A 24,319-nucleotide genomic window follows, 5' to 3' on the forward strand; every position below is an offset into this window, starting at 1 on the left:
CATCACCAGCCCATCCCATTCCCCCACCCCCCTCCCCTCTGTAGCCCTCAGTTTGTTTCTCAGAGTTCATAGTCTCTCATGCTTCATTCCCCCTTCTGATCACCCCCCTTTCTTTATCCCTTTCTTCCCCTACCGATTTTCCTAGTTCTTATGTTCCATAGATGAGAGAAACCATATGACAATTGTCTTTCTCTGCTTGACTTATTTCACTTAGCATTATCTCCTCATAAGCAAGATGATAGATCAATCGGAAATATTTGCCAAAGGCATTAATTACATAATTGAATTCATTCTGTATCATTCCATAAACAGTGTTTTTCAGATTGTTTACCTTCCTATAAATAAATACAGCCACTCACAGACTGCAGCGAAGATATTATAAGAATCAGTCCCATTAATGACATGTTTATATGGTTAAGTAATCACCATAATTGGTTCACACCTCCCCACATCCACATCCTCTGTGGGCCTCTCCCACAATGACCCTGGGCTTCATCACATGACTTGCTTTGCTAGCAAAATGAGCAAGCAGAGATTTGAAATGCGTTGGAAAATCTGGGCTTGCCCTGTTGCTGCTCCTGGAAACCTAAAACCTCACCAAAAAAGCCTGAGCTGGCCTGCTGGGCAATAAAAGGTATGTGGCCAAGTCCCCCCATCACTGCCCCAGCTGACAGCTGGCCAACCCTAGAGCTGCCTGGCTGATTATTTGACAGCCTAGCTGACTACAAACACAGGAGGGAATCCAGCAGAACTGCCCAACTGTGTCCAACCCAAACTGCCAACTCATAAAATCATGATTTAAACAACTGGCTGTTCCTTTAAGTCACTATGTTTTGGGGTGATCTGTCACACAGGAAAAGCTGATACAGTCTATAATAAGGCTATTGTTGAGGCTATGTCTACCCAAAGCAAGCAATGTATACTTTATGCATCTTGGGAGAAGAAACTCCTCCCAAGTTTTAGGACCAAGAAAAGCTATGTATCACCTAAGCTGTCGATGTTCCCCATTTGGAATCTGTGATCCTCTGCTGTAACCCTGTGAAGATCAGAGTCACATCTAAGCTTGCTCCCCTTCTCCCTCCCTAGCAAGCATACAGGGCTCTCTGGCATGCATTCTGGCATCTTAACCACTCCGGCAACTCCGCTCCCTTTAAATTTGCCCCAGTGTCCTTACCCATTTTATCTATTGTATTATAGGTACTTCTATGAACTGCCTCAAAATCTTTACACAATAAATTGGAGTACAAGGGAATTAATCCCAAGACTGTGTCACAGCCTTAAAACAGTAATGAAGACAAATTGTTGTCCCCAGTAGAAACCACCATGGATGTTTTCCACCTTGATCTGACTCGAGGTCTCAAAACAACTTTTATCTAGAAACAAAAAAAGCCAAAATGACTCCCATCTGAAACACTCAGAATTTTTCTACCTTGCCTAAGCAGGCACTGGAATACGTCTTTCTAGTGTGGTGCCCGGAGCTGGACTTGCCCAGCTTCGATTTCTGGCTTTCCCACTTCTCAGCTAGGTACCTTGAGTGAGCCCATCACCATGGACTCTCTGTACTTCAGTTTCTGTCTGTGATACCTGGATAGTAACTCAGAAGTTACCAAGAGGGCGAAGAGAGAGAATACATACAAGCACGAGCCATTATTATTATTCCTGTTGCTACTACTGCTACTCCCCTTCATCTTCTTTCTTCCTCCACAGCCCCTTCATAAATTCATCATCCTTACTACGAGGACAGAGTGCTATGAAACACCATCCGACACCACCATTAAAAAGACACGGCCTGTATGGTTTATTCCAAAATTCCATGCATTAATTGCCTATATGTATAGACACACTCCGCCTCCATCTCAGACATCTGGTATTTCTCTGTAAGAGTAGAAGTACCTTTGTCTCGCTGCTTCTTTTCCTTTTGTTCACTTAGTTTGTCTAGAGGTAGGTTTGTCATCTCAACTCCGTAAGCAGTTCTCGCCAGCACTGCTGTCTAGGAGTCCATGACGTTGGCCCACTCGTTTATGAGTTCTTCCCATTCCGTGAGGGAGGACAGCACACCAAGGAAGTCATCCCAGAGCTCTTGAGAAATGTACACACACAGGTTTGCTCGGATCCACGCCACCATGAGTGTCTAAAACCAACAAGCCAACAAGAGAACTGAATCACCCTCATTTGGAAGAAGAATGAGTTTTAACAAAATATTTTAAATTACTAGGAATAAAATGAACTTTAAAATAAAAAGCACTTGATCTTGATTTTCTTTTAGCGTCTCAAAATTTATTTGATCAACTGTAATCAGGATCTGAGCTACGGAGAAATCAGCTATTATCATGAACAAAACTACTGGTTCAAAATCCTCTGGTGTCTGCAGCTAGTCCTGGCTGTAACTTGGGAGAAGACAAAACTCTCGGTATAACAACTATTCTACTTCTTTTTTTTTTTTTTTTTAAAGATTTTATTTATTTATTTGACAGAGAGAGAGAGACAGCCAGCGAGAGAGGGAACACAAGCAGGGGGAGTGGAAGAGGAAGAAGCAGGCTCCCATCAGAGGAGCCTGATGCGGGGCTTGATCCCTGAACACCGGGATCACGCCCTGAGCCGAAGGCAGATGCCCAACGATTGATCCGCCCAGGCGCCCCTGGAATTTACATCCTAAAATAATCATTTTGATTCCTGTGGTTTCTGTACCAGTGAACTTGCTACCTGATGGGATTCCTTTGGGCCCACCCTCCCTTCATGGGAGAAAGGAAAAGGCTGGACTCCACAGCCCTAGGGGCCCCTGCCAGGTCAGTCCTGCCTCATTTCTATGCTTTCCACCAGGTGCACACAGAGCTTTCCCTTTAGTGCTGACTCAAGGACATCCAGAAAAAGCATCCAGGGGACACCTGGGTGGCACAGCGGTTAGGCGTCTGCCTTCAGCTCAGGGCGTGATCCCAGCATTATGGGATCGAGCCCCGCATCGGGCTCCTCCACTGTGAGCCTGCTTCTTCCTCTCCCACTCCCCCTGCTTGTGTTCCCTCTCTCGCTGGCTGTCTCTATCTGTGTTAAATAAATATATAAAACTAAAACTAAAAAAAAAAAAAGAAAAGAAAAAGCATCCAGAACACAGGTGTGGTAACGGGGCCCCACTGAGGACTTCCAGGAGGGAAGTGGCCACCAGAGCTGGTTTGCAGCAGCCCTGAGCACTGAGCACAGAGGCCAAAGCCCACTGACAGCAGGGCTGACCCAGCCAGGCCGCCCCAGGGCAGCGATGGGTGGGAGGAACACGTAAAGGACGGGCTGGAGAGGCATTTTACAACTAGAACTGAGGGGCATGAAGAAAGAGGGTTACAGAGTGGCTCTGAGGTCTCTGTTGCTGACAACGTCTGAAAGCACCTCCTAAGCTGGAGTGATGCGCTCATCATGGGACGGGGGCGTGGGAAAAACCCACAGCACTGTGTACTTTCGGGGTATTATAAATACAGAGACACCAAACAAAAACAAAGGAGAAAAACGAAAACATTTCGCATAAGCACATTTTCATGACGCCACTATATGTTTGACGGTACTATTATTCGGTCATTCTGACAGTCTGTCATTTCAGATAATTGGTTTACCAAAGTGAATTCAAAGCTTCAAATTGGAAGCAATAAAAATCAGTTAACAGCATTTCAGAGCAATTAACAACCGCTCCTGGGCTTATGAAGAAGGATAGAAAACACCAGTTGCATTGCTTTTCCACAAAGCAGTCTGATGACAATTTAAAATGGAAAAATCTACTATTAAGTAATATGACTACTTTTCATTCAGTAACATTTTTAAAGCCAATAATAAAAATAAACTATCAAAGTGCTGGATACTTACCTTCTTCATAATTCACAGAAACTGTTACAGAAGATTGATTATCATCTTACTGTTCACTTTGTAAAGCCATCAGTAAGTGGAGGCTTTGACGTTCTAATTATTATGTTGAAAAACAGAAACATGTTTTACAGAAATAATGAATTTGAAATAAACTTACCATGTCTTTTTATTCATTGTAAGCTCCATTATCATGCGCCTACGAATAATCAAAACAGCTTTACAGGCATCAGCTTGTTCTCTTAAGAGCATGGGAACTTCAGGACATGGTTCCAACAAAAAGACGTTTGCTGCATTGGTCAAAAATACCTTGAAATCAACAAATTTTACAGTAAACATATAAATGTAACTAAACACATAAATCTGAACAAATTTTTCTTAAAGATAATGATATTAATTTCCCTCTACTAAACAATCACCTTGGAGTCATTTCAACTAAGGCAAGTGGTACCAACACATACTCAAGATTCTTTAAAATGCTTCTCTTAGAATCACCTGACACACTTGAAAGACCTTTCCTAGAAAAAAATTATTAATACAAATTAATAGTGCAACTATAGAAAATTTATGAATCAGAAAACTTTCTGAAGACTTCTTTTTACATTACCTCAAAAGAAAAGGGGAAAACAGTAAGATAGGATCACTGCTTCTGGGTGAGAAATTTTGGGGTCGGGGACGGGGAGAGGAAGAGGAGCAGTGGTCAGACAGTGGCTGGGAAAAACCATCTGATTGCTGTGGAATCTCCCAGCACATGAACTTTGCAGGTAGGAAGCACGGCCAGCACCACCCAACATGGGCGCAGATCTCTAGTAGCTGTAGGGAGGCAGGAAACCGGCAAGGCCACATGGTCAACAGTACATAGCTTCCAGGTGCATATACCTTGACTAGGAGAACGATATTAGGCAGTAGGATATAAAACCTATGTGAATTCTTGAGATAAAAACAGATTTAAAAAAACTTAGATGACCAGCCAACAGCTCTACACTCTACCTCAGACCTTTGGGGTACAAGTTCACTGTCCATTCCTGTCAGGGGTGTTTCAGTAGAAAATGGTGAGATGCACAGATGTGGCCTGTTACGTAGTCGTAAGTGACTGCTTAGGGGCACTACAGTAAAGTTACCACTGTGTTACTACTGACACAGACGACTCCAGTGACCCTTCAGTTTAGGAGACTGAGTTGTCAGTCTGGTGATGAAGGTGGATGGGTACCATCTACCTAGATCCTATGCCTTCTTAAGTCTCCCTTGTGTTCAGCAGTACAAATTCAAAGGATCTGGGAACAAACAGAATTCTCTGGCTCACCTGGGAATGAAATCTATCAACACAACATCTTAAAATAGATGCACAAACGGACTGAAGAAATTAAAATAAACATGCTCAAAAGTCAAGTGGGTGAATTTAAATATTGACAGCCTCTAAGATTATCTTGTGCAAGATTAAAAAGGTGTCAGGGCCTACTTTTCTAGAAAGAATTACTAAATAAGCACTGTAATAATTGGTAACAGATGATAACAGCAATTGTGAAGACTTTCCTAGCTTTCAAGTGGGAAAAAGGAAAACAAAGAACTTTTTGACTAACCAACTCTAGCAGTGGTAGTATAATTTTAGTGGCCATTTTATTTTTTTACTACCCTGACTGAGATCAAGACCTGAGCTGAGAGATCAAGAGTCGGAGGCTTAACCGACTGAGCCACCCAGCTGCCCCTCGGGGCCATGTTTTTGGAAGACGTATGGCATAGACGATCTGCTGCAAGACAGATCTTTCACTCAAGGTATTTGGTTTCTTGATGTGAATTGGAAACTTTGCATACTCCCAAGTAAAAGTGAGGAGTCTTCATATATTATATTCTCCGCTCATTTTCTTTTTTAAAAAAGATCAAAATGCCAACTCCATGAATCTTTCTTACTACCATGTCAGTACTGGTTAAGGTAAAAATTAAAAAAAAAATTAATACGTCCAAATTGTACCTCTCAACAGCAACTGGAGAAGAGTACTAGCTTATTCAACCTGTACTTGGCCACTTTTTCCTAATGAACCAAGGAAAGGACCAAAGATACTGGATACAAAGAGAACAAACACAGCTATTAGAATCCAAACTAAACATTTTTGAACACTGTTGTGCTACAATCAAGTGGAAAGTATTTTTTCTTGGTTTGGCCAAGTCGATGTAACTCATCCTTTCAGAAAACAAATTAACACTCTCCTGAACCTAGGGAGATACTGGCAGTGGGATGGCTGAGGATGGCATATGGCAATCCACTTGGAGGACAAGGAATACCAAGGGACACAGGCTAGGGACTCCGGCATGCACTTCTCTGGTGAGGGCACAGATTTTCCTAACAACTGGCACCAGAGTTCTTTGAAGCTACTCAAGTAAAATCATCTTCATTTTGTTTCAAGTTGATTTCCAATTATTTGCTGATTTTCACTGAAAAATGAGAAGATTCAATAGTTACAGAGTATTAAACTGCTAATGAACCTGAAAGCAAAAAGGATACCATGACAAGGAATCCTACTGAGAGATGGATGACAAAAGCATGTCACTGAAAATTGGGCAACAGGCAAGCTATGCCTATGCTACCTCAGGTGGATATGGGGTAGAGGGTGGGCGCCAGGGAGCAGGGGAAAAAGAGGCATTCTGTGTTTTCACTTAGAGACCTAACAACCTTCCACGTAGATGGGGGCCAAGAGGTAATCAATCTCCCAATCCCCATTTTTGAGGTAAAATCCTGAGGTCTGGGAAGATTAAGTGATCAGCCAAAGTTGTTCTTTCCAATGTTCCCAAATGGCACTGGTTCTATTTAAATATTCATACAGATAAAGATTTAAAAAGTAGAGCATTTATCATCAAACAGGCAATTTTTAAGAAGAATATTCTTTATGGGATTATAGAATCACCATGCTTGTCTTGCAAATTAGAGTCCAGATGATGGACTAACTCCCCATATGTGTTCAGGACATGCTTTTTAAGATTTGGATCTCAGTCATTTCACATTCACTGCGTAATAATCCCTCTCAAAAACCTGCAACCGGCTCATAGGTCTCCTTCGACTAGAAAAGAATCTTTACAAACTGAAGATGAGCGGTCAGGAAGAAAACTCAGAATGAGAACTTAAGGGCTGTTTACTGACAGGTAGATACAAATATCCCCGTACTTTAATGATGCTATCACAATAAACAAAATGTTCAAATGGACTCCAAGCGGAGGTCTTTATGTTTCCGGCCAGCCACGTACCTGCACCATAGCCTGGGCCCCGGCTTTCCCGTTCTTATTTTCTTCTTGCGTCACACATCCTCTGCTCACTGCACTCGTGAAGGAGTATGTTCGTCCCCAACTGGAAGATCGCTTATGACGAGAACCGTCAGATGAGGTCTTTAGAAGATAAAAACCAGTTCACGGAGAGGGAAGAAGTACATGTTCACATATTTAATTCCTTACACTCACCAAAGTTCATGAGAATAGAGGTTTTAGAAGGGCGAGTCTTTTTTCCATTTTGTTCACCACCTCCAGCACCTCAAACAGTGCCTAGTGTTTAGTATGTGCTGAAGAAATAAACGCAGGTCCAGTAACTGAATGAGTCTCTAAAACAGACCTTTAAAATGTGTGATAAATTCCATTTGCTTATCTATTCATTTTGACCTCATGACCAGTTATTAAAATGATTTCACCAATATTAAAAAATCAAAAATTATGGAATTGATACAGATATTTAAAAGTGATATGCCTTTGATTACAAATAGTCTTAAATGTTTGTTGTTAATTGCTGCAACACCCACTTTTAGAAATAATTTCTCAGGGGCGCCTGGGTAGCACAGTGCTTAAGCGTCTGCCTTTGGTTCAGGGCGTGATCCCGGTGTTCCGGGATCGAGTCCCACATCGGGCTCCTCCGCTGGGAGCCTGCTTCTTCCTCTCCCACTCCCCTGCTATGTTCCCTCTCTCGCTGGCTGTCTCTCTGTCACATAAATAAATAAAAATCTTAAAAAAAATAATTTCTCAGACTAGTTTCAAAACAGCATGCCAGAAATAGAAATATGACAGATATTTTGTTTCAGGAAGAGATCCCACTGTGTCGTTTTAGTTTTATCCAGCCTCTAGCTTTACCTAACCAGGACGAAAAGTTCCATTCCAGCAGCACTCACTCTGAGGACAGCACCCAGCCCTGAAGTGAGGCTTCTTAAGAGAGGAGATAGCACTCATTATTGGGTTAGTCCTTTCGGCTGCTCTGGGCAGGCCACTGCACAAGACAAGACTGCCAAAACATTCTAAATTTAGTTTCTCAAATGCTATTTGTTTAAACATGTCAATACCAATACGGCAGTGACATTTTTAGTCTCATACGCAGACGTGTGAACATACGATGGTTCATAAAACAAGTCTGCCGCCACAGTGAATGAAAGCTGCCATGCACAGCCGGACCTAGCCTGAGGGGAAGGAGGTGACCAATGATCCTGAAGACAGCCCAGAAGCAGCCTCACTGAAGCAGGTCCTCACGGAACTCAGCAACTGGAGAGCAGCAACTACGATAAAAGAGCCCCGCTGGCCTGTGCCCCACTGACTGGCACCCTCGCCCGATCGGGTAGACTTTGCTAAAATACGTGTACTCCCAACTGAAACAAGCGACAACGTATTACCTCTTCGCTGTCAGTCTCTGAAAATCCTAATTTTTCAGCATCTTCTAGGGCAGCTTCTTTTTTATCTGGTTCTTCCATGAACACAGGTTTGTCCTGGAGGATCCACTTTCTGTACACTGGAACTACCTTCCTTGTTACAGCGATGTCACAGGAAGGCAACAAAAACGCCTAAAATAAAAAGAGAAGACTTCCTTTAACTCCACACCTGCTCAGATCACTGTAACAGACGCATAACAGACATTTCTAATCACCACCACCAAGTTCAGACTTTCCTCTGAAACAGACGGAGCCAGATATTTTTGTGCACACCCAACTTGCTGAAGAAAAAAGGCATTTTCAATTGGGCCAGAAAATGTCATGCAATTTACAAATAACTTCTGTATTCTGAATATTTTTTTCACAAAAATAGCCAACATGCACGCCTACACAGATACTTTAAGTGGCTATATAAACCATAACAGTTATACAACCCAATGAATTAGAAATTGAGTATAAGACAACAGACAGACTACTGCAGCCAGCTGCAGCCAACTGTCACTCCTCCGCCTAACTCCATGTGCAGGGATGTCGTGCTGGTGACGGAAGGATTATTTACACCACAGAAGTTGGCAAATGCTAATAATTGGAGCCTTTCTTTTTTCTTCCCCTTTGTCTTTCTCTTCCTTCCTTCTTTTTTGCCCCTCCCTTCCACCTTACCATCCCTTTCTGGGAGCCCACATTCACCAGCATACCAATGAGTCAAGACTGTACTCAGGTGTTCTGTACTCGCTGGTATGCTAGTGAATGCGGCTCGCAGAAAACACATGAAAGAGAGCCTCTGGCCAGCTGTAGCACTGTGCACATTGATGTGAACTTTCTTTTTTCCGATTTCTCACATTTATTTGAGAGAGAGAGAGAGAGAGAGAGAGAGCATGTGCCCAGCAGGGGAAGGGCAGAGGATGAGGGAGAGAGCAAGCAGACTCCAGCACTGAGCACAAAGCCTGACACGGGGCTCAATACCATGATGCTGAGATCACTGCCTGAGCCAAAACCAAGAGTCAGACTTTAGCCGACTGAGCCACACAGCACCCCATGAACTTTTGAACATTACAGACTCTCTTTACACATATGCATGTAAGACTTCTGATTTAATGTAAGAGTCCAAACATATAAACAAAACGGTAAAGGAGAAATGTATTTGCCTTTTGAGTATTAGCTCTAAGGAATATTTCTGACTGAGGGGTAAACACAAAGGAGAGGAACTCAATACTACAGAAGTGTTTTCATTCCATAGATGAAAAATTAAGCTGAGGCTCAGAACACATGAGATATTTTCCCAAGGTTACAAAGTAAGTTAGCGATGATTCTAGGTCTTGAAATCTCAAGATTCAGAGATTTCATACTGTCCTTAATGTTCACGCTACAGGATCCAATGACAGGGAGACTTTAGTGTAACAAGGATTCATGCAATATATATATTTCCATTGATGTCACATCAAATTCCAGAATAGAGGAGTCTGTGTTATAACAAGAAGGTAACATATCAATGTGACAAATATTCTGACTTGTATCTCAAGAACAATCAACAAAGACAAAGAAGAATATGACAAAGTACAATGTTGTCCCAGTCTAATGTTGTTCCAAATTGTATTACAAATATTTTCACACATACAATAAAGTAGAAATACTTTAAAGTGAATACCATGTACTGCCGCCTAGATTCTACCATTAGCATTTGCTAGATTTGCTTACCACATACCTATCAACCCACCCCTATTTATCCTTCTTTCAACCCATTTTATTTTTGATGCATTGCAAAGAAATCTGCAAACATCAGTACATTTCACCCCTAAACATTTCAACATGCATATCACTTCCTTACAGTTCAAAATTTCTTTATGGTACTTTACATAAAATTTCTAAATCAGGAAATGCACAAATGTTAAGTGAACCATGTGATGAGTTTGGACAAATGTAGACAATGAGGTAATCCAAATCCAAAATCAAAGGTATATCATGTTATCCTCCTCCTAAGAAGCAAAGAGAAATGTTCTCTAAGGTCACAGTAAAACCCAAATGATTTGTACAAACTGTCTGGTTAATATGATATGTAGCATATTCATTAAAAATCAGAAATATGAGAAAAGAAGTCAACATTAACAACACCACAATAAAAACCAGACAATACTTTAAAGACATAGGAGATCAGGATAAAGAAAGTTTCAAAAAGAAATGGAAATGGAATTGAAAAATAAAATAACCAAAATGAAAAACTCAGTGGGTATGGATTGACAACAGAATGGACATGGCTGAAAACAGGATGAAAAAAACAAAGGAAACACCCAGAGTGAAGCACGGTGAGACGAAAGGACGGCCTACTCAGAAAGGAAGGCAAGAGAGAGAACACAATGAAAAGCTGCTCCTATACTTGGCTGCAGAGGCACAAGGAAAGAAGATTAGCAAAAGAGGGCAGAAATGATATTTGAGGAGAGAATGCCCGAGAATTTTGCCAAAATTGGTAAAAGATGTCAATCCACAGACTCAAGAATCACAAACAAGCAGGGTAAATACAGAGTACCTTACAGTAAAAGTGCTGAAAACCAAGAACAATCAGAAAATCTTACAAGCTTCCAGAGGAAAAAAGAGACATTTCCTCCAAAGGAGCAACCACGTGACCTCACATGACTTCTCAAAGACAATGCAACAAATACTCAATGTGCAAAGAGAGAACAGATGCCCGGGTAGAATTCAATATCCAGAAAAACTGCACTTCCAAACCAAAAGCAAAATAGAGAAATTTTCAGATACAGAAATGAGAAAAACTTTTACCAGGAGATCTGACCTAAGGGAAATACTAAAAGTTATTCTTTAGGCAGAAGGAAAATAATTCTGGATCAGAGATTTAGGAAGAGATGAAAGTGCAATAAACAGGTAATTATTTGGATAACTCTAATTGGATAAAATATATATATATGAATATATATATATAAAAGAATAAAACCGGGTAAAATAATAAATATGAAAGAGATAATATATGTGTATACATATAAATAATATATTCATAATATGGAATTCCAATACAGATGGTCCTCAACTTAGGACAGTTCAACTCAGAAGTTTTCAACGTTATGACAGTGCGAAAGTCACGCATATTCAGTAGAAACTGTACTTTGAATTTTGATCTTTTCCTGGGCTAGGGATATGTAGTATGACACTCTCTTGTGGCGCTGGGCGGTGGCAGTGGCTACAGCTCTCAGTCAGCCCTGGGATCGCAAGGATAAACACCTGATACACTTACTACCGTTTTGTACCCATATAACCATTCTCTTTTTCACTTCTAGTATGGTATCCAATAAATTCCATGAGATATTTAACACTTTATTATAAGCTAGGCTTTGTGTTAGATGAGATCGCCCAACTTGTAGGCTAAAGTAAATGTTCTGAGCATGCTCAGGGTCGGTGAGGCTTAGCTATGATGTTCGGTAGGGTAGGTGTATTAAATGCATTTCTGACTTACTCTATTTTCAACTTCTGATGGCTTTATCGGGACAGAACTGCATTGTGAGTTGAGGCAAATCTGTACATAGCAGGGGCATATGAACTGAGAAGGAATAAATGGAACTGGAGTGCATACTTACAGGGTAAAAGTTGAAATTAATGCTAGATTTTAAGTTAGGGATGCAAACAATAAAATATTACAAATGAGTGTAAAAACACTAAGCTTGAAGAGAAAAACGGGATGCTAAAAACAACCAGCCTGAGAGAATTCAATACAATCAGCAATACAATTAGAGAGCAGAAAGTAAGATAGTGAACTTATACACCATTACAGTAGTTGTTATGTCAACTGTAAAGGGAATAATGCTCCAATCAAAAGATAGAAATTATAAGGTTCGATTTTAATAACTATTAAAAGACCATATGCCATTTATAAGGGGACGCCAAAAACATCCGGATGTAGAGAGGTTGAAAGTAAAAAGAGAGAGATACACCATGCAAACACTAACCAAAAGAAAACTGGTAGAGCTATATTAAGAATAGGCAAGACTGACTTTGAGGCCAAAAAGGAAAAAAAAAGTATTAATAAAGAGAAAAAATTCTTCCTGATGAAAGAATCAGTTCAAAGGAACATATGACATTTGTGAATCCATACTGAAACTAATAATTTTGCCTCAAATATATATATGTGTGTGTGTGTGTGTGTGTATAGCAAATACTGATAGACTTTGAAAAAAAATAGACCAATCCACAGTTATAGTAGGATATTCTCAGTAACTTGCAGAACAGCAGATCAAAAAAATAAGGATAGAGAAGAATGGAACACACGCTTCCTACCTTCTCACCGTATTCTCCATGTCTCGACCTCTCGTATTTTTCATCTTTGTCTCTCTGGGGGACAGTTGGGATAATTTCTTCAGGTCTGTCATTCTGTTTATTCAGTCCTCAGCTGTACCTAACCTGCTATTAAACTCACCCACTAAGGTTTTCCTTTACTATTTCAATTATTACTTTTTTTTTTTCATCTCTAGGAGTTCTGTTTCCTTATTATTCAAATCTGCTTAGTCGTTTGTTATAATTTCTTGTTTCCTGGAAACATTTCCAAGTTGTCTTTTATTACTTTAAACATGTTGAAGGTATTCATACTGAAAATTCTAGAAAAGTTTTGACTTGAAAATTCCTAATTGGAAGAAAGGGTGATCTGAAATTATTATACCCAGTTAAACTGTTTTTCATGTGGAAAAGCAAAAGGGAAACATTCCTCATCACAAAAGAACTCAGGGACTAGAGCCTCAAGACACCTTCTTGAAAACACCCACTCAATGACAAAAAAGGCCATCCAAGAAGTGCATCAAAGCAAGCATGTTAGGACTCAGGACACCAGGAGGAGAGTGTAGCTAAATTCAGAACCAAGACTGAACAACTCTGCACATCAGAATTCCAAAACTGACTGCAAATAATAGTAAATTCAGGCTCACAATTGATAATATAATGAAATAAGTGGATGGGAACAGGAGGCTGAAGAAAATACCAGGCTGATAATTTCTTCAGATTTCTTAAGAAATCAATAAGTGCTATCTAAAATTACACCATGGGGATAAAAACTGATGCCACCACCTTAATGTGATTTTAATCTTCTCATTATAGATAAATATTTTGGTAATTAATATTTCTTGTGTTAAAGGAAATGTTTATTTGAATTTCTACAATTCTGTTTCTCTTTATTTTTTCTGCTGTCAAATTCAAATAAAATAAAATTCAGAGCTCTTCATTAAAAACGCACAAAAGCATCATTAAGAATTAAGATTCCATTGTCATAAAGTTACCTGTCAATCCTTCACCCCCACCCCGGTGCCTCCACATACCCTCCCATTGTCTCTGCCTTTACCTCAGTCAGCCTCTGTCTGGTTTTACCTTCACCCATCCATGGCTGGCTGCCTGCGTGTCCATCTTTTTTTTTTTTTTTAAGATTTTATTTATTTATTTGACAGAGAGAGACAGCCAGTGAGAGAGGGAACACAAGCAGGGGGAGTGGGAGAGGAAGAAGCAGGCTCATAGCAGAGGAGCCTGATGTGGGGCTCGATCCCATAATGTCGGGATCACGCCCTGAGCTGAAGGCAGACGCTTAACCGCTGTGCCACCCAGGCGCCCCTGTCCATCTTTAACTGCCTGCCAAATTCTCTGTCTGCCTGTCTGTCTGCACCTACGCACCTGTCCATCTACACCTCCCTGCTCACTTCCACCTCTGCCAGCTGGCCTGTCTACACCTACCTGTCTCATCTTCTATGCCTGCCTGCCAGTTTGTTTACGTCCATCAGCTCCTCTGTAAGCCTTCCTGTCTGTCTGCCAGGCTGCTCTCTGTTTATATCCTGCCTTACCCATCTCCTCTCTGCCAGGCTCTTATTTGCTTCTCTAGCTAGCCAGGCCAGCAGTCAAATAGACACACGTAGGAATACCTGGAATGATACTCTACAAACATCAACAGGGGTTGCTTAATGGCAGTATTTTGAGTGATTGGCTTGGGACTCTATTTGTCTAATGAATATTCACTTTTTTAAAAATAAAGTTATTTTTTAAAACAAAACCAACACCAACAAAACAACATAATCGACAAATAACCTTTAGAGCAGTGCTTTGAACTTTTCAGACCCATAACCTAAGTAAGACATTTTACAGAAGCATATATGCATTTGGATAATAAATGTTGTTTTAGAAGGTTTACAAAGAAATACTAATCCTTAGAATATGCAGGGTACTCTGAAATGTTTCAGTCCATCCTATTTATTCTCTTCTATTCCATTATTTTAAAACAATACTGGCCTTTTTTTTAAAGATTGTATTTATTCATCTGGGAGAGAGAGACAGAGCACAAGCAGGGGGAGAGAGAGAGGGAGAAGCAGACTCCTCGCTGAGCTGGGAGCCCAGTGTGGGGCTTGATCCCAGGACCTGGAGATCATGACCTGAGCCGAAGGCAGACGCTTACCCATCTGAGCCACCCAAGCACCCCAAAAGACTGGCTTTTGATAAGTTGACTTCATGACCTACAAATGGTCACAACAGGTAAGAAAAACACTGGTAAGAAGACAAGTTTCCAGCGGAGTGACCCCGAGACCAGAACTGCCCCACCTGAAGCTTCTACCACTCACTGTTAGCCTGCCTGCTGGGGGCAGCAGTAAACTGAGGCTGCCCTGAGCACCACTGAACCTCGTCTCCCCTCATTTACCATCTATTTCCACTGCCTGCAACCTACCGAACCATCCAGGCCAAGGAGACTTGCACAGTTAGCCCCTGCCACGAGCCTCTCTGCGCTCGGGGCCCCTTGTCAGCATTTATTTCGACACCACACCCATGGACATCTGACCTTCCTCCATCATGCACTGTTCTCTGGTGCATACACACACATCTTACCTCCTTCACTGAGAACACGAGCTTCCTGAATGTACATTTTAAACTTTAATGGCCTTTAGGCCTAAATATTAAATAGTCAATGAACACTTTAAAATTGAAAACGAAATCACTAGGAAACAAGTCACATTTTGCCATCCTGAAAAGAACAATACAGAGAAAGACAATTATCATATGGTTTCACTCATTTATGGAACATAAGAAGCAGGAAGATCGGTAGGAGAAGAAAGGGAAGAAGAAAGGGGGCGTAAACAGAAGGCGGAATGAACCACAAGAGACTATGGACTCTGGGAAACAAATGGAGGGCTTCAGAGGGGAGGGGGGGTGGGGGAATGGGATAGACTGGTGATGGGTATTAAGGAGGGCACGTATTGCATGGTGCACTGGGTGTTATACGCAAGTAATGAATCATGGAACTTTACATAAAAAACTAGGGATGTACTGTATGGTGACTAACATAATAGAATAAAAAAATATTATTAATTAAAAAAAAAAGAACAGACAAAAAAATCCCGCCCCCCCCAAAAAGAACAATACATCGTTGACCACAAGAGGGCAATAGAATGCAAATGTTAAAACCCATGCCCCTTCAAGAATCTCTACTTCGTATTTTCACATGCACAAGCCTTACAGTTTAAATTTCACATATATGCTTTCAAATTAGATTTGATGAAGAATAATGAGAAGGTGTAAATAAAATGTTTTTTGGCTTCACGGCACAAAGATGTCTCAGAAGTTCGGTCATAAGTAGTCTGCAGTTACCTACTTGGCCCAAGCTACTTCTGAACTGAATTTAGATTGGAGTGAGGACTAAATGGAATGCAGAATTTAGAGCACCCTCTGCCAGCGGTGCAATGTCAATAATGGATGCAGACAAAACTTTCCATATAGTAAATTAACAGTTTACACAATAAAGGTAAAACCACATCAGTTTAGCATTATCTCGTGTGCAAAACTTACAAGCTTTGTCAATCATATCTAGTCTTACAGTAAGCACTGGCGTCCAAGAGCTTAAAACATTGCTACAGATCAGGGCCTGCAAAGTATGGCCTGTCATCCAAATCCAGCCTGCCAAGTGACTTTCCTAAATAAAGTTCCCCGGGAACGCAGCCACGCTTCTTCGTTATGTGCTGTCCATGTCTCCTTTCTCACTACAAAGACAGAGCTAAATAGCTGTAACAGAGTCCGTGTGATCAACAAAGCCTGAAATACTATGATCTAGTCCTTTACTCTATAAAGAATATGACCTCTATCCTCAATTATATGACCGTGATCACTTGAACTCAAATTAAATGGTTAGAAGTACCTTCCGTGGGTACAACAGAATGCAACAGGGCAACGTTAATGGACAGACTAGGGTAGATTTTTAAGTCCTGGACTATTATGATAAAACAATGTTTTGGCAGCATGACATATACAGTATAGGCTAGAAAGGGATGACACAGCAGGTGTGGGGCTCCAGGGAGCATGCTGCTAACCACGGCCAAAGGAAAAGGAAGGAGCAGGAGTGCGAAAGCCCCCTGCATGGCTTGTCCAGGGATGGCTCAGTGGAGGAGCTGGAGACGAGCAGCATGGGAGGGCTGAAATTAATACGCACACAAGGACACGAGCCCCGTTAAAGAAGTGGTCAAGTCATGAGGAGAAGCTGATGTTAGGGAAGAAAATAAGCTCAGCTCTGGCCTCATCATCATTAAGACAGCACTAGAATGTCAGTCAACGTCACCAGGGGGCATTTTAAAAGGCAAGTGTGCAAACAAGAAGCAAGGTCCAGACAAAAAGCTTGAGTGAGAGTCTCATGCCACATGGCTGCTGGCTCCGAGCCCGAAGGAGGCAAGTGTGGACTTACAGCAGAAGAGGCTCAAGCCCAGAACTTGGTCAATTCTTGGAATCTGGGGTCAAAGAAAACAGAGGCCAGGAAATGAGACAGAGAAGACACAGTCAGGGAGTGAGAATATTACGAACCTTTGTATTCACTAAAATACAAAATACGTGAAAACCTCCAGATTGCTGTGGATTACACTGGGACTTTCATTGTTGGTTGATTTTTCCTTAATGACAGTCTCAGAAGTGAAAGGGTTCATCGCTATCTAGAAGTCTTGCCCCTCCTCGGAAAGCTCTGCATACTGCACATGCACCGGTCACGTGTGTGCACAGGGCTCCTCCCCTTCTCCCCACGGACCACAGGTCTCTGCCATTCAGGGGCCTCACCTTCAATGCGTGTGCCCAGACTCAACAGCTACTCACCATCACATGCACACACCCACAAAAGAGCCAGGCTGTGTCTCCCAGGGCACCGGTACCAAGATGCAGGTGGCCAGTGGCTCCAGCCCACACCACAGGTCTGCTGTCTTCTCCGCTGCACCGCGGGTTCTGTTTCCTCTGTCAGAGCTTCTCCACAGCAGCACGACTAACATTTGAGGCCTGATGTTCCCTGTCGTGGGCGAGTGCAGGCCCTGTCCTATGCCTGTAGAATAATCACTGGCTACTACCCACTAGAGGCCAGCAGCATTGCCCTCCCTCCAGTTGTGATGACCAAAAATGTCTCTGGACAATGCCCCTGGGGGGGCAGAGCCAGCCCCGGTTGTAGCTCAGGGCTGCTAATCGTTGCCCGGCCTCTGGTCTCTCTCTGCCATCTTCTTCCGCACTTGCACCTGCTTTCTTGTTTGTACTTCCCCTCCCTTTTCACTCACCACAGTGGCCACCACCAGGGTGCTGTACCAGCGTCATCCCTTGCTTTCCCCTTATTCCCCTCCCCAGCCAACTTTTTCCTCTTACGTCATAAAAACCTCAATCACACGTTCATGCCATGCGTGTTTGCAGGGAAAGTACAACCATCTGCAGAGCCTCCACAGAGCTCCCTCTGGCCCTTGGGACAACACCGGCCTGGGGCTCCTCTTTGCCATGTTCATTGGTTGATGAGTATTCAGCAAGAGCTTTCTTCCCACCTACCTCTGGGTTTCAAGTTCCTTTCCGACACGTGAGGGTATTTTTGGAATGATTTGCTCAGATATAGAATTTCCCCTCCACATGTAGGAATTTTACAAAAACAAAATCTTAAAGAATCATACACAAAATCACAACACTCCGCATGAGAAATTAAAAGCAGGATTAGAGGGATCATTATTCAGTCCAGTAATGTAGCCCAACTCATCAGTAGTATTTCTTGCAGGACTATGCGCAAAAGAACAAGTCTCCTCAATTTCATGAACTTATCTCACACACACACACACACACACACACACACACACACACCTGCGTTAGCAGATGTCACCTATCCGGGAGCTGAAGAAGCCACACCAATTCAAAGTCCCATCAGCCTGGGGTGTTCTGGATCCTCTCCACCCCCACCTCCACCCGGCATTTCTCTTTCACCGTGGTCACTGATATTTACGGCAGTAAGTGTAGAGAGGACTGGGAACACCCTCATTTGATGACTGGCCATTTTGGAAATCTCCTTTTGTGAAACACCTGTTTTTTCTAAAGAGTTGTCATTCCCCCTCCCCAACCCCCATCTGACCTGTAGGCATGCCTTACATATTCAGGGCACGAGGCCATTGTTAGACTCCTATCTTCTGCCACTCCAAGACCTGTCTTTCACTCTCTTGGTGGTATCTTGCAAAACTTATTTTAAAAATCTTTTTATTTTAATGTTATCTTTTGAGGAAGAAAGTTCATAATTTTTATGCAGCCCTATTTATTCGTTTCCTTTTTAGGAAATTCTTTTAATGTTTTGTTTATAAAATATTTGCCTACCCAAACGTTATAAGAAGATCTATTTTTTCTAAAGTTTTATTACTGACGTTTAAAAAAATGTAATAGTCTCACAAGGAAAACATGCAAACAAAGTAGTAAATACAATTCTTTTGGTTCAGTTAAGGGTGGAAAAAATGCAAGGTACACACAAGTTCTGCTAAGAGTCTTAAGTGTCCATCTTCATTAAAATACACAACTGCCGAACAATGAGTTTCCCTTCTACATCTACTCAGAGCGAGGTCAACAATTTACTGCAGATATTCTGCGTGGGGCGGTCATTTGTGGAAGCACACCAGAGTTCGTTTTGAACCGAGGACTTACCAGGCACTTCACATGCACTCTCTCCTAAGCCATGCAGCTGTCAGAGAACAGAGTGCAGTGAGCCACGCTTGGCAGGCCAGGAATCGGTGCTCTGCAAGCAGCAGCGGTCGGTCCCGAGCCACGCCTGGCAGGCCAGGAGACGGTGCTCTGCAAGCAGCAGCGGTCGGTCCTGAGGCTGCACGCTCAGGGTCAGACAGGACACAGGAGGCTTTCACTAGGAATGTCATCTCATTTAATGATAAGGAAACAGACTCTGGATCAAACACTGGGCAGCCTGGCTGCACATCCCTGCTGTGACCAGCCAGCACCCTGACGATGCTGACGATGGCCTCAATGGACACATCATGACTACTCAGGGCCTGACAGTGATGGTTATGAGGACGTGACCCACAGCCTCCTTGTAGTCAGCCATGGGCCTGACAGAAGCAGGAAGGACGTGGGCTCTGCACCGGGACCGCCTGGGCTGGGACTCTGGCTCCGTGGCCCATCCACGGTCTGCCATCGCCTCTCTGCACCTTGGTGTCTTGGCAAGGTTGTCGGGAGCGCAGAACACCGAGCACACGCACCGGCACACAATAATCGCGGGCTCCACGGATTACTTATCACCCTAGTAGTCACTCCACAAATACTGACTCCAGCACCAACCCCATCCTAGGTACAGCTCCCGGGGTTGGGAAGACACCAGTAAACAGAGCAGGCAAAGTGCCGGCTCTCTAAAAGTTTATATACAATTTGTGGTGAAAGTCAGACAGCAAATACACAAACAGCCGTGGGGTGGCAGTAAGCGTGACAAAGACAAATAAGCGAGTTAAGGGTGAATAACAAGTGATGAAGCATTATTCCACACAGGGTAGCTGGCAGAGGACACTCTGATTCAGTGACATCTGAATGAAGATCTGAGGGGAGGAAAGGAGTCGTTCAGTCATGTGCAGGGACAAGAGTTCTGACCTGTTGGAAGAGAATGGGTGACAGCCCTGAGGCTAGAGGATGTGTGGGAAGGCAAAGGCAGCTCGAGCCCAGAGCGCAAGCACTGACTAGGAGGGCTGCAGGGAGAGGTAGGATCGGGAAGTGGCAGATCACAGAGGGCCCTGCACGTCCTGACTACGGAGCTCGGAGCACTGGGAGCACAGCAGGGTCGTCACAGGATGTACGTTTCTCAGACCAGGCAGGTGACAGTGTGTAGGACAGACAACAGGGCCCAGAGGAAGAAGCAGGAGGCCCGGAGGCGAGCACAGTACCCTGGCTGAGAAGTAATGAACCAGGTTAGTATCTCACCCTGTTTTCACTGATGGGAAAGACGCTTCAGGGCTTTAGGTAAGTGGCCCAAGGTCCCACAGGTAGGAAGAGGCAGACAGGGATTCCTCTGCAGCAAGTACATGCACAAATGCCGCGGAGCAGAATGAAACTAAGAGAAGGCCCCTGTGGCTCAAAAACAGAGGAAGAGAACTGACCTTACGCTTGTGCTGGCAGGCCAGCTCTTCAGATCGTGGGAAGGATTCTGGTCCCTGCTTCAATCGGTACAGTCTGGCTTGTCTGTCCCCCCACAGCCCTGCTGAACTGCCCAAGGTTGCCTGATCTAATCGCATTCCATCACCCTGGTTCAGTCCTTAAACCACAGCACCCAACCCCCACAGCCTACTCGTCCACGAGTGCTGACATCCCCACTCCCCTCTCGTCCATGAAACTTACCATTCTCCTTACCCTTCCGTTACTATTCTAAGAGCCTGGCTGCATCCTGAGACACATTTCCACTATTCTGCTGTCTGCCATTCCATGGATTTCTGCATAGCAGCTAAATATAACAGGCCCCAAATACATCGTCCTTTTGCTTCTTCTAAGAAATAACTTCCTATTAAGGCCACTGACACTAACCTCCTCAGTCTTACCACCAACAATGAGCACCAAGATATCCATAAGCTAATCAACTAATGGCGAGGTGGAGTAGGAAGTGTTTGGACAAAGAATCTGTTAACCTTGATACTGAGAAGGGTCAGCTAGCCAGTCTGTGTGTAGTGAAATAAACAAACCACCATTTCCAGAAACAACACAGATATTGTTGTTTCTTGATGGGTCCTGCAAATAATGTGGTATTGGACAACTCTTTCTTACAACAGACTTCCATTTAAAAATCCTCAAAGAAGGATAGAGATAGAAATTCATCATTAGGCAAAAATTACAGCAGTAATAGCTGTAAGAATCATCAATAGTACTGAGATTAATGGGTGAAAATCAATGAGAAACAGAATACCTGCATAGTCTCAATATATCCCCCAGCACGTACTTCTAATTACAAAAGAGAAAACAGTAACTTCACGGTGGAGAAACCTGGCCAGCACCTTAAACCAAGTGATCCAAGTGCAAATCACCTGTAAAAAGGAGTCGCCTCATCATCACAGACTTCCCGATAAGCTGTGCTGTGACGGCTTCAACAGCCTGGCTGTCGTACTCTTGCCAACAACACGCAACGTCAATATAACCATGAAAAAAACCCCAGACCAACCCCAATTGGCAGACACGGTACAAATAACCAGTCACGATTCTTCAGAAGTGTCAAGTTCATGAAGGACATAGACAGACTGAGGAACTGTCCCAGATTAGAGAAGACTTAAGGAGACCGTGAACAGCCACACGGTATCCTAGACCAGGAAAGGGATGGTAAGTGGGACACCTGTGGAAATCTGAGTAACATCTGTAGATCAGTTAATAGCACTGTATCCATGTTAAGTTCCTGGTTTCAATTACGTACTATGTTTATGAAAGTTTCAACATTTTAGGGGAGCGAGGTGAAGAGTATGCAAGGCTTCTGTCAACTATTCTTCCAACTTTTGATACATATTGAGAATCAAAAGAAATTCGCAGACTGATTGTTCCATAACCGTGGTAACAACACCCATAACACCCACCAGAACCGCTCTCCAACCAGCCTCTCTGGAGCCAATCTGTGGCCGCAGACCCACCGGACACGGACGGACACTGACCTATCTCCCTGGTGCTCGTATCTGGTGCAGAAGCATCCAGTACATGTTTAACACCAGCAAACTGAAAGTCCATCCTCGTTTTAAAGGTATCACTTCCAAACCCGTCAGAGCGCTCCTCTCTTTGTTGTCTTTCTGCTTTAAATCTCAGCAATGCAGGATTACAATGAAAGACTTACTTTTAAATGAAGGCATGAGCAGAGGCAGTGTCATTTCAAGGTAACACAGGAAACCATGAAGCATAAATGAAAGCTTCCTAAACTATCATTATTCATTTTCACTTGTCATCTTTGAAAAATGGCACCTTTCCTCTATAAAAGACTTTTTCTCCTGCCGAGGTCTGAAACCAGTGGTGTCCTTGCAGAGCAAGGGGCTGCTACACGGCAGGGACAGAGCAGCGCTAAGCAGGACCGTGTCTTGGTAACAATGAGGAGGGTACTCTGCACTTGCTCGGCAAAGCCCCACAACACTTTCTCAAAGGCCACACGAGCCATGTCTCAGACCTGGCCCTCGAAGCCCTGGATTCGACATCAAAAGGACTGGACCATTTCCCCCAAAGCTCAGACAGTCTATTTATACCTGACTAAGCCAAACAGACCACTCTACACAGGTGACTCCAGATACCCAAATTTAATTACCAAAATTTGGTTCATTAGAAAGATCTAAGTGCTAAACTTCGAAGTTGAAATCTGTCTGGTGGAAATCTCTCAAAACTGCAGGACACTGTTTGCTGCAGTATCGATTAGGACGGTATTGTGACGTCCTGGGGTGTCTCCCTTATGGAGACTTGGGGGGCAAGCTGCTCCTCCCAGAGAGGCTCTGGATGACTTCCCTCTGGTCCTTTACTTACATGAGCCACATTGTCTTACTTAACTGATGTGTTCCCAACAATATTCTTTTAGGGTTTTTTTTCTTCACTTTATAAAAGCTTATCATGCTGTATGTCATCTTCTGGGACTTACTTTTTTTTAAATTAAGGTAAAATTCACATAACAAAAAATTAGCCTTTTCATAAAGTGTACAGTTCAGTGGTACTTAGTGTACTCACAACACTTTCCTGGAAGACTCAATTCTGCCACGAAGTTACGTAGCTAAGATTCGTCCATACTGCTGCACATCCCTACTGTTCGTCCATTTTCACTTGCATGACGTTCTTGCAACTCTAGCCCGGAACAGACACCTAAGAGTCTCTCAAGGACAAAATCTGCAGTGGAAGTGCATAGAGTGGGCAACGCCCGATTTTCAAGCTGTTCACCAGATGGCTGTACCCATTTACCTTCTCACCAGCAGTGCAGGCAAGAGCCTGCTGGAGCCACCGCCTCTCCACTGTCAACAACTTACTTTTGGCCACGCGGAGAGTGGCAGACGGATCGTGCGGCCCAGATGCCCATCTCCCTAATGGGCGAATGAAGCCGACAGTGGCTGCCTATGATTACTGGCCAGACTTGTGTTCTCTTTATGACGATACCGTCGTGTTTCTGGCCCATTTAGTGAATTGTCTGCAATTTTCATATCAACCGGAAGAACTCTTGACACCGTCTTTTGTTCATTACATATGTTACAAATATCACCTCTCACTTGCAACTTGCTTTTTGCACTTTTAAAAATATACCTTTTGATATACAGAAGTTCTTTATCTTAATAAAGTCAAATCTGCTTTCTTTCCATTGATAGTGAACACTTTGGGGGTATTAAATCTTCCTACTGCAGGACCAGAGACACAGTCAACTCTACTTTCCATTAACCTTTTTTCTCACTTGATCCATCTCACATGGGTGTCTGTGTATTATTTGAGGTAGGATCTAACTTTGTTGTTCTTCCCACAAGGAGAGCCGTTCATCAAATCAGCCCTTTCGTTTCCCCAGTGGCGAGTCATGATGCCTCTGTGAGGTCACACTGCCTGCCTCAGTTACA

The 24,319-nt window shown here is 43.0% G+C and overlaps 1 protein-coding gene across 1 annotated transcript in view; it reads right to left on the bottom strand.

The window, feature by feature from the left end:
• Positions 1-1,930: 1,930 nt before the first annotated feature.
• LOC125281391 (focal adhesion kinase 1-like) overlaps positions 1,931-24,319 on the bottom strand; it is a 353,460-nt gene continuing 331,071 nt past the window's right edge. The window contains exons 3-6 of the mRNA XM_057312786.1: positions 8,475-8,642; positions 7,078-7,215; positions 4,001-4,149; positions 1,931-2,131 (exon numbers count right to left, since the gene is read on the bottom strand). Coding sequence (XP_057168769.1) covers position 2,131; positions 4,001-4,149; positions 7,078-7,215; positions 8,475-8,642 — 456 coding nt within the window. The 3' untranslated portion in view covers positions 1,931-2,130. The remainder of the gene's footprint in view (positions 2,132-4,000; positions 4,150-7,077; positions 7,216-8,474; positions 8,643-24,319) is intronic.

The sequence above is a fragment of the Ursus arctos genome, unplaced genomic scaffold (assembly GCF_023065955.2).
Source record: "Ursus arctos isolate Adak ecotype North America unplaced genomic scaffold, UrsArc2.0 scaffold_16, whole genome shotgun sequence".
In the NCBI taxonomy this organism is placed as follows: Eukaryota; Metazoa; Chordata; class Mammalia; order Carnivora; family Ursidae; genus Ursus; species Ursus arctos.